The following is an 11110-nucleotide window of genomic DNA, read 5'->3' as shown; positions in this document are numbered from 1 at the left end:
GTGAGAGAGAGAATGGGAGACAGAGAGCATGAGAGGGGGAGGATCAGAGGGAGAAGCAGACTCCCCGCTGAGCAGGGAGTCCGATGCAGGACTCGATCCCGGGACTCCAGGATCATGACCTGAGCCGAAGGCAGTTGCTTAACCAACTGAGCCACCCAGGCGCCCCCACCCCTGGGTTTATTGCAGCATTATTTACAATAGCCAAGTTATGGAAGCAGCCCACATATCCATCTATAGATGAATGGATAAAGAAGATGTAGTGTATATATACTGTGGAATGTTATTCAGCTGTAAAAAAGAATGAAATCTTGCCATTTCCAACAACATGGATGGAGCTAGAAAGTATAATGCTAAGCAAAATAAGCCAAAGGAAGACAAATACCATATGATCTCACCATATGTGGAGTTTAAGAAACAAAACAAGCAAAGAAAAAGAAACCAAGAAACAGTCTCTTAGCTATAGAGAATGGACAGAGGAGAGGTCAGTGGGGGGGAATGGAGAAATAAGTGATAGGGATTAAGAGGACACTTGTGATGAGCACTGAGTAATGTATAGAAGTGCTGAATATTGTACAACTGAAACTAATATAACACTATGTTAACTATACTGGAATTAAAGTAAAAAATTTAATAAAAAAGTAAAAAAAGAAGATACCATATATTTTCTTTACACATTTCACAAATAGTATGTAATTTATATATTTTGTTATTGTCAGTTTATCAAAATATAATAAAATGTTCACATATATTGTGTTTCATTACATAAATAATAGAGAGAAACTGATTTAAATTTCACATCCATCATGATACCCAGGATGGGTAATTGAAAGAAGTTTAGACTCTAAGAACAATGTGTAAAGAATTGCAGTTCCTTGGAATTGCTTTGTTTGTTTCTACAATACAGAGCTCCGGGAGAGCAAGGATTTTGTCTTACTGTTCTCTGCTCTATTCCCAGTGCCCACAGGATAGGGACTCAAGACACATTTGTATAAACAATTCATTCTTTAGTTATGCCTTTCTGATTATAAGTTGTAAGTTTTCAAATATCTAACAAGTACCCATTAAAAATTTTAAGGGAAGCTAATGTTAAATTCAAGTTGTAGAGTCAGTATGGTAGTATGATGGGAAGCTCCATGTTTGGGGAAGAAAGTAAGAGACAAGGGAACTTGCCGTTGAAAGGGGGAGGTTTCATGTATCATGGTATGTGTGGATTTTAATTTTTAAAAGTTTATGTTGAAAAATTTCAAAGTTCAGAAAAGTTTCATGAGTGGGAAATGAACTCCTGGGTGCCTTTCTCCCACACTCACCAGTTGGTAATATTTTGCTACAGTTTTTCTCTCTCTCTAATGGTGTAATAAATACTCTCTTTACTATTGTTATAAGTAAACTGTGTGCAGGCATCATGACTTTTGCTCCTTTGTATCTCTCTTAAGAGCAAGATGATTCTCCTCGATAATGTCAGTGCAATTTAGGAAATTGAACATTGATAAAGTACTGTTAACCAGTGTACAGTGTAAATTTCACCAATTGCCACAATGATTTCCTTGTTAGCTGTGCTTTTGGAGGGTATTGGGGGTAGGGGTCGAGTGTTTTTTTCCCTCAACAGGATCATACATTGCATTTAATTTTCACATCTCTTCAACCTGCTTCAAACTGGATTCGTTTTTCAACTTCCTTTTGTCTTTATGACATGAGCAGTTTGGAGGAGTATAGGTCAGTGGTTTGTAGGTAGTGGTTTGTAGGTCAACTTGGGTTGGTCTGTTTCATCATGATTATATTCCAGTTATGCATTTGTGGCAAGAATTCCACAGAAATGATGTGTCTTCCTCAGTACATCATATCAAGAGGCTCTTGATGTCAGTTCGTCCCATCGTTGGCTATACTCATTTTGATCACTTGAGTGGGGTGTTTACCAGGTTTCTCTACTATAAAGTTAAATCACAAAGATTTATCTACAGAAATCTTTATATGTTTATATACATAAGTATATATTATATGTATTATATTTATAAAGACTTTTTCCTTTTCATTAACAAGTAACCTGGGGATAGTGTTACTTAGACACTGTGTAATTATTCTGTTCATCAGACTTGACTCGATGGCTTTAATATCCATTGATAATTCTTGCCTGAATCGATTAAGGCAGTCACGGCTGCAAACTGATGGTTTCCTAGCTCTACTATTCCTTCTGTATTAATTAGTTGTCTCTCCCTCCTCGCAGTGTTAGATTATTTGAATTCTGGATAATCCAGAGAGGCTTATCAGCTGTGTTTGCATGTGGCCTGGGGAAGGGCTCCCATCCCATTCTGTCCAGCCTCACAACTTCAGCTGACTTCGTAACTCCTTGGCCTGCCTTTTGATTATGGATGTGGTAGAAGGGTTTGTTTCATTTTTACATTTGTGACAAAACTGAAAAATAGAATCACTGCCATTAAGAAATCGGTTCTTTGCATCGTAGGCCCAACATGATGGTAGCGTCTACCGCTCAGGCGCCAGCCACACAAACCAAGATTGACATCCAGAAGCTGTTTATATCATGCATCGACTAAATTTACAGAAGGAAGTAATGTGGACTTGGGGTCTGATTCTGAGTGACTTAGGTGGTTTCATTTCTCGTCCCTGAGCCTCAGATTGTATGACTCTGAAGAAGAAACTATTATAATTGTCCTGTCTTGTCTTAGAGTTATGCTGGGGATCAAATGACATGGTACGTGGGAAAGTGCTCCCTAGGCCCCAGGTGCTAGGAGAGTACGGGTTGGTGCAGGAGACTTCCTGGCCAGATTGTTGAGAGCTATTAAATGTGTTTCCATCTCCTTGTATAAGTATTCTTGCCAAAGTGTTCATCTGAATCAAATCATGAGGAAACAAATTCAGATTGTGAGACATTGTATTAAACAACTGGCCTGGATTCTTCAAAAATATAAATGTCGTGAAAGACCAAAAGGACGAGAGAACTCAAAGACACAACAGCTGTCATGGTAGGGGGAGGGGGGTGAAGCAACTGTAAGGATATCATTAAGACAACTCATCAAGTTTGAATGTGGATTCAGTACAAAATAATATCATATAGAGGTTAAGTTCCTTGGGTATGATAATGGTGTTGTTAAAAAGGACAGTGTTTTTGTTCTTAGGTACTTCGTGCCGAAATATTTAGGGATGGTAACGCGATTGAACCATTGATGTCTACAACTTATTTTCAAACGTGTATACAAAAATAAAAATAATACATATGTAAATACACACGGGGGTATGCACAAAATGTTCAAAACTGGTGAATCTAAGGAAGCGTATGCACGTGCTTATTCTTTCTATAATTTTGAATTTTTTAACATAAAGATAGGGAAAGGAATGTACTTTAATAAAATAAAACTGGTTTGAAACCACTTGAGGAAAGTGGTCCGTTGTATTTCAAGTCATTATTATATCCTGATGGTGGGGAAAAAAGGCAGGCTAAGGGATTCTCTGAAATACAAAGAAAGGAAGGGAACCTAATTTAAATTTAAATGTAAAGTAGCGATTTAAGGAGATAAAAATGTTAAGGGGATTAACATGGTGCCCAATACAACCCATTAAGTGTTCAATAAATGTATGGAAGCACACACACACTCTCTCTCTTTCCTCACATCTGGCATATTTGAGCCTCCACCATAAGTCACAGGTTCAGTAAACCCAGGTTTCATTGGCACCCACATTTTGACTCTTCCCAACCGCCTCTGCCAATAGGCTGGCCTTTCTCTTGTGTGGCATCCAGAGAAAGACTAATTCCTGTGTGAGACTGTTAGAGCGATAAACTCTGTGGAATTTTCATAATTAAACAAAAATAGAGGAAAGACTTCTTATTGCAAAAGATCTACTCTTTGCCTCAACGAGAAGAAAATCATGCCCGTTTCCAAATTCCTCTCCAGTCGTGTATGCAGTGCCCTATGAAGCTGCTCATTCTTCATCTTGGTTAACTACAACACAGCACCATAGAAATAGGGCGAGACTGCCATGTGAGCCCGTAAGTGCATAACTAATCTTGAATCGCTGGATGGAATTGGAAAATGGAACAAACATGCACGCCAGCTATAAAAAGCCCCGAAACATAAACAGGAGCACTATGATTCCTGACTTTGCTACAAGGAGATGATGATTGATTTTTCCAGGGCAAGGAGTTCTATTTGCAAGAGCAGCCTGATGCAGCTGGTTTTTTCCTTTGTGTTGTAAAAAGAGAGTTACAGGGCAATTTGCAACTAACTAGTCTTAGCTTTGTTTTCTTCTCCTTAGTAGTAAAAAATCTCCGTTTTGGAGAGAGAGAGAGAGAGAGAGAGAGAATGAATTTTGGTCTTCTAGGGCTCTGGGGACCCTTCTCAGATTTGCAAGTTTTTGTTTTGTGACCTCTGTCTTTATCCCTAACAAGTAATTGAGAACGATTTCTTACTCTCGAATCCAATTTTGGGTTAGTAGGAGGGGCAGGAGAACTGGCTTTACATCCTAAATTCCCTTTCTTTTTGTATAGTTTGGGAATTTCCAGCATCTCTGTTTCTGTACAGGTAAACAAGAGAAAGGCAAGGATGAAGCTGCCCATCTCCCACTTCAAAGGGAGAAGTCACGGGCATGTTTGAGTTCTCCAGAAGAACCATCTGAAATAGACTGAGCCCATGAATAAGAACAGCATTGAAGTTAGCAGTAGTATAGCTGATAGGAAGTAAGACTAATTAACAATTCAGAATTCACGAGTCTTAATTAAGCTGGGAACAACACACGTCAGCTTCTCAGACCACGAAGTCTTTTTCTAAGTCCCCCCCACCCACCTTGAATAGTTGCACTTGACCTTTCTTTTTGGTCAATTTCACTTACCAGGAGCTAGTTCTGTAAAACTGTGAATTTGCTAGTCTGTTGTCATTGCTAGTAGATTCTCAATTCACATGTAGATTTCTCAGTTTTTTTTTTTCTTGAAACAAAAAGGTCAGAGTTAGGAGGAGCCTTCAAGATCATTGAGTTCTACTTTTTTATCCTATGGATGTAAGAATTAAGGCCAGCGAGGAAAAAACTTACTAGCTCAGTGTACTGGTCTAGTCTAGCGCCCTTTGTCGAGCACCAGCTCCTATTCTATACCATCACCCCGTTAGCCTCTCCTCATCTGTATTTCCAACTACAACTGACAGCAAGACAGTTCCTGTGCTTTCTTTTGAGTTACAAAGGACTGATGTCCGCTCTATGTAAATTTGACATCCAGGCTATCAAAAGAGAACTGTATGTGAGATTCTTGAGGCTATATCTGATGAAAAACTTAGCAATTGGAGAATATTAATACTGCAGTAAGGTGGTATGTATCTACTATGTATGTCTGTATTTATCTCCTTACTGCAACGTTAAATAGATAGATAATCTTCTTAATAATACATTTTGTTATATATGTGTGTTTGTGTGTATCACTCTCTTCTCCGTGCCACCTTACCTCCCATACTGATGTCATTTATCACTTCCTTCTTTCTCTCTGCGTTAACATTTGCTTGGTTTTCCCTTAACTCAACACCTTCTGTTACTGACATGGATTTGAACCTTGGATGTAGCACGGAACAACCTAGAGTAGGCCAGAGGAAACCTCCTCTCTCCCCTCTGAGTTCCATTCCATTATCTATGGCCCCACTTGACCTCATACCCAAGTTAATAGAGGGTAATAAGAAGCTGTTTGCTGCCCAGCACATCACCGAACATCCTGTAGGTTTTCAACTCTTGGCATCAGTAAGCAGCAGGGGGCGCAGTGAGCTGGGAAGACCCAGGAAAGCAGGTGCCAAAGCCACATGTATCTTGCAGTTTCAAACAGTCTGAGACACAATCTAAACACCTTTTTAAATACGTATAGAAGTTGCCAGGTTACATAATAATTAGCTCATTTTTAATTACAGGTAAAACACAAATGCATTCTCATTGTAGAAAACTCCTACCATACAGATAAATTGAAAAGTCCCCCATCTCTACCTTCCTTCCTTCCTAGGGGTAATGGTTATTAGTCTCTCTAGACTTTTTAAATGCACTAAAGCTTATTACGCACTTAGGAATATAAATATCTTTTCACAGATGGGATCATACTGTATTATTTCACAACTTGCCCCCCCTTCATACATTTTAGACCTCGATGTGTGTGTGTGTGTACACATATAATTTCATTTTTTAAAAAAATTGCTGCCTAGGATTCTGTTGCATGAGTGTTCCGTGGTTTATTTAATAAATTTTCTACTGAGACTTCTGGTTAGTTTTGTTTTCCACTCTTAACAGTGGGATTCTTGTGATTGTATGTGTTTTCTAATACAGATTCTTAGCTGTGAAGATAAACATTCCTTAAATTTTTAGAAGGAAATTAAAAAGAGTCAGAGGAGAGGGCTGATGCCTCACGACTTGAGACTTCGGAGTTGGTCACAATAGGGTACTGTGGCCGGGCCATCAGCTGTACGAGAGGGACAGAGCTGGTGACGTTCGCACACAGCTATGTCCTTTTACCTCACAGCTGTGGTCAGCCCAGTAGTTCGCTTGACTCAAGTCAAAACCACCAGCGGCCTTCCACTCCAGCAACTGTGGAGAAGGAAAGTTCTTTATTGGTTCTCAAATGGGATGGTGTGACTGTTGGAGGCAGCCAGTAAAATGAACAAGGGATCGGAGCAGGCAGGCCTGACAGAGTCTGATTGGCAGATCTTTCCAGAGCCGTCCATGAGAGGTAGCCGTTTGTGGTGGAGTGGTTTTGTTTTCTTACGTCGGCTGTGTTCTCTCTTTTTGCAGTTGGCCGCCCAATCCCTGTTCATCAGACTCTGCACCCAAGCCCGGAGCAGGTTGAGGAGTTGCACCAGACCTATATGGAAGAGCTAAGGAAACTATTTGAGGCACACAAAAGGAAGTACGGTATTCCCGAGCACGAAACTCTCATTTTTAAGTAACTATAGTCTTAGAAGGCATTCGAGAGGATGAGAGAACATCCCATTGGAGGATACATATTTTAACTAAGGACTTTTTTCTTTGACTCTGGAATCAAAGTGGCAAATGAAGAGTATTATTTATGGTGACAGATGTTGATGTGTATCCGTGGGAAATAAAAATACAGTGGGTGACTGTAGGAGAAGGTTGGAGATGACTATAACCCTTCTAATAATCCTCCTCATTTGGGAAGGTGCAAGCATTTCTCGGGGTAAGAAAAGGTTTAGGATTATTTGTGTGCTCAAAAAAAAAAAATGACAGTTTCAAAAAATAATTAGACCCTTTTACCAAAATCACAAGAATTTAAGGTGGTGTCTTCACTAAATATGACAGCTCTTATTTAGCACAGCTGGAACAGTTAGGAGACAGTGTGTAAACTAATTTTCCATACCGAGCTAGAGGAGATCATTTTTTTTTTTTTTCTGCTTTAACAGACCATTTTTTGGTGAATAATGTTACTTTTCAGAGTTAGATAATTTGATCCTTTAGGTCACGTCAACCAACGCATTTTTATACAATAGTGCAGAATTTTTATGCAGGTTTTGAAATAGGATGAATCTACCATCTGGAAACCCATGTGGAGGAGGGCATGTCTCCTCGTTTCTATTCATGCTTAGAAATATTCATGCTTGTCATTTGCTCAGAAGTATGTTCATTTGCTATATAGACAAGGAGGTCTTTTGGGAGACATGCTTTAGAACATTAAAATTCCTCAAGGTTTTCATGGTAATAGAAATGGTTTTAATTTTCTTCCCAAATGGCCTCTTTGAGTAAGACCAGCTATGAGAGGAAGTGCACTCTCTGGTTGTGAGGTGCCCGTTAACAGCTGTCTGGTCCACGAGAGTGGGAACCCTGTTCCTCCTATGCATTGACCTCTCCCCAGTGCCTGGGCCAGGCACAAGATAAGTACTTGTTTAGTGAATGCATTTATAGATGAACCCACAAACCACCTTTGCCTTAAGGTGAAGAATTTTTATGAACCTATTATAAGAAAAGACCTTCTTTCAGAAGGAGAGAATGTGCTGGGTCTGTTTGTCTCAGGACAGTAATCGACAAGACTTACTTGTCAATTACCGTAAGGAAGAAGAATGTGTAGTTTCTAGATGATCTCCATTGCTGCTTGTTGCTTCTCTCCCTCCTCCACTCTAGGTATTTGGGGGCATCTTCCCTGATAGTAATATATCTTCAGGCCTCTGATTTTTAAAAGATCAAGCCTTGGGCTAGAGCCTGGACTGAGTTCAGCATCAGCCAGACAAAACCATGCTGGGGAATGCCTTGAGTAGGAGAGCATTTCACACAGGAAAAAGCAAACCTCCTCCATGCTTCCATTTGAGGTTGTTTTGGCTGGCATCACTTTGGCTTCACTCTGGTTGAGCAATCCAGGAGTCCACTGACCCATGGCCTTGAAATTAGATCAATTTTGTAATCGAAGCAGGGAATAGGGCACAACCTATTTTTCATAAGATGCAGAAAATTTGACTATAAATCCTTTTTTGGTATTACTCGACACCAGCCAGGCATCAAGGAGCACCATTTATGGAAAATGACGTGCCCCCGCTGGTCGGGGGTCAGTCTTCAGAATAGAGCTGTGAAGGCCACATAACCACAACAATAAAGACCTTTAAGTTATTATAAAACCCATGAATTTCATTCCTTTAGGGAAACTTATTAAGAACTCACAACACATAGTCTCTTGTGATTTCATGAAGGTATGATTTTTAATCTCGTACTTGTTAGTGGGGGCCAAGCTGACCTCCCCCAACATCAGCTGGGTCATCTAGGAAGCAGTTAAAGCCCACATGTAGTAAAACAGAGGCACTGAAAAATGAAAAAAGTTTTGCTCTGATGAATTTATCTCGAATTTTGCCATTTCAGAAATCCAGACATCAGCAACTTTAATTTTGGCATCTGTAAAAATCTTATTTTTAGGTACAAATTAGGGATTTTATCTCTTTTTCTTTCTCTGGGTCTCCAGAGGTCTTAATCCAGCCAGAAGTCCCTTCATAAAGTCAGAGCGTACTAGGAAGCTCCTTATAGTCCTACAGATTGCAGATGAAGATGTGGACATGAATTTTTGCTACAGCACAAATGTGAGCCATATATTGTATTCACTAATATAGTGTGACAGAAATCGCCTCAGTTTTAAAGATTCTCATCTACTCTGTAATTGCACATAAAATTTAAATAGCAAAGCATAACAATAACAGCAAGAAAAATAACCCCAGGACACAGTAAGAGAAACTGAGCTAATTGCCTTGAGAAAATGTGCACTTATGATTTAATTTGGACATTTCTGTCTCCTGTTTCTCTTGCATACTGGGCACAGGCTGAGTCATTTCCTTTGTCTCACAGCTAGAAGGATTGAAATTATCCATATCCAGCTAAGTCGATTATGCTCACATTGAAGGTTGCAGCTTTGGTCCTTAGGAGGGCCAGCCAGTTTTGCTGTGTCCCAGGGGGAACCAGGGCAAGAGATGCTGCATGATTTATGAAAACCCTTCACTGGGACTAGGGAGACAATCAAAGTATATATACTGCAGGGACGATGAGTAAGCCTTTATTGTGTGCATAGCATTAAAAGTACAATCCCTACCTTCAGGAGAAGGTACGCTTCTGTCCTGGGAAGCACAGAAGGTAGAATCGAGATGCAATGTCCACAATTCTGTAACTTGGCAATTCTTCCAAACCACCGCACCCACAATGCAAATTACCAAGGTTTGTGACAAATACGAAAACGCGTTTTGGGTGCATTTACTCTGTCTTCTTTTCCTCGGACAAGAGACAGTGTAGATGGGATTTGTTGATTGGTGGTGGGTTTTTGTTTTTTGGTTTTTTTTCCCCAATAGCCAAGATGGCCAGTTCTCATACTGTATTTGTCTTTTTTAAACTAAGTGATAGAATGCCTATTTCTGGGGCTGGGAGAGTTACTTTCAAATAGAATTTGTATATCTTTTCAAAGGAAAAAAGAAACAAGGCAACTTCCATATAACCACCTAGTTGTGCCAGTTTCTCTAGGATGGCAAATACAGAAGCAGCTTTTTATATTTAAAACCAAGGAATTTGTCACATACCTTATATATTAGTTATTTGACTTAATCCTTCCCAAATACAGCCTAGTGCCTTAATATCTTATATGGGAAGGCGAAGGTCTAACTCCATCCATTGTTTGCTCATGGGATGATGGATCCCGAGGTAGTAGAATCTGCATCTTGTGTGCCTTTGATCCTGCCCCCAACGGAGTGTGGGCCTTCAGCGCTCTCTGGGGGGTGGGAGGGTCAACGCTTATGGCGCTAAGCTGGAAGTTTGATAGACTGTGTCAATAGAAGCCAAGTTCTAGGGCTAGAAGGGGCTTCGTGTCTGGCATTAGTCCTTCTGCAGATGAAGCAGTTGAACCCCAGCAGCTTATGTGGATTGGCACCCACTCCACGTTCATATTCCTCTGCCCTGATGGAACAGGAGGAAGGAGATATGGCTCTTCCATAATTATTGATTAATCAACCTGTGAATCCTCCTATAAAACTCAAGTGTCCAAACACAGAGCATGATTAAAAATACTCCTGAAATGCAAGGGATTTAACAACTCTGAAGCAAGCTCTGTCTTCTTGGGACCTAGAACATTTTTCTTTTTTGAGACCAGTACACCGCATTGTTGATTTTTTCCTTCTGCAAGAGCTATTTTGGTGATGTGCACTGGGGGACGTCCAAGTTGTTCAACAACAAGCTAAGCCACTAGAGCCTATGTATTATTGAGCAGCAGGATAAGGCAAAGTGCTTTATGCCCACGGTGAGTGAAGGATCTTCCCTCTCCGTCACGTTGTGACCATTAATACAGGTCCAGGCAGTCCCGTTACTCAGAAGTGGAAGCAAATCTGTCACCATACTGACAGCCCTAAGCCCATTCTGGCTCTAGCTTCATCCAGCTGGGTTGTTACAGCTGCTTTTTTTTTTTTTTTTTTTTTAAACAGCTCTTAGATTCTGGCTAAGAATTATCTTAGGCTCTCTTGAGAATAAAGATAAATCTGATCTTGTTGTATTCCCAAGGGCTGTGTAATCCTCCCCTGCTCCGTTTCCAGACCCACTTGGAGGCTTCGGTCTGGTTGGTTTCCAATTGTCCCATGTGGGGTACAGTCATGCGGAGACAACCAGAAAACACAGCTGT

The 11110-nt window shown here is 40.2% G+C and overlaps 1 protein-coding gene across 1 annotated transcript in view; it reads left to right on the top strand.

Moving 5' to 3' along the window:
• MOGAT1 (monoacylglycerol O-acyltransferase 1) overlaps window positions 1-10005 on the top strand; it is a 36712-nt gene extending 26707 nt beyond the window's left edge. The window contains exon 6 of the mRNA XM_032401247.1: window positions 6760-10005. Within this exon, the coding sequence (XP_032257138.1) occupies window positions 6760-6914 (155 nt within the window). The 3' untranslated portion in view covers window positions 6915-10005. The remainder of the gene's footprint in view (window positions 1-6759) is intronic.
• Window positions 10006-11110: the final 1105 nt, after the last annotated feature.

The sequence above is a fragment of the Phoca vitulina genome, unplaced genomic scaffold (genome assembly GCF_004348235.1).
Source record: "Phoca vitulina isolate PV1807 unplaced genomic scaffold, GSC_HSeal_1.0 scaffold1, whole genome shotgun sequence".
Lineage (NCBI taxonomy): Eukaryota > Metazoa > Chordata > Mammalia > Carnivora > Phocidae > Phoca > Phoca vitulina.
This window is presented reverse-complemented; position numbering and strand designations above follow the sequence as displayed.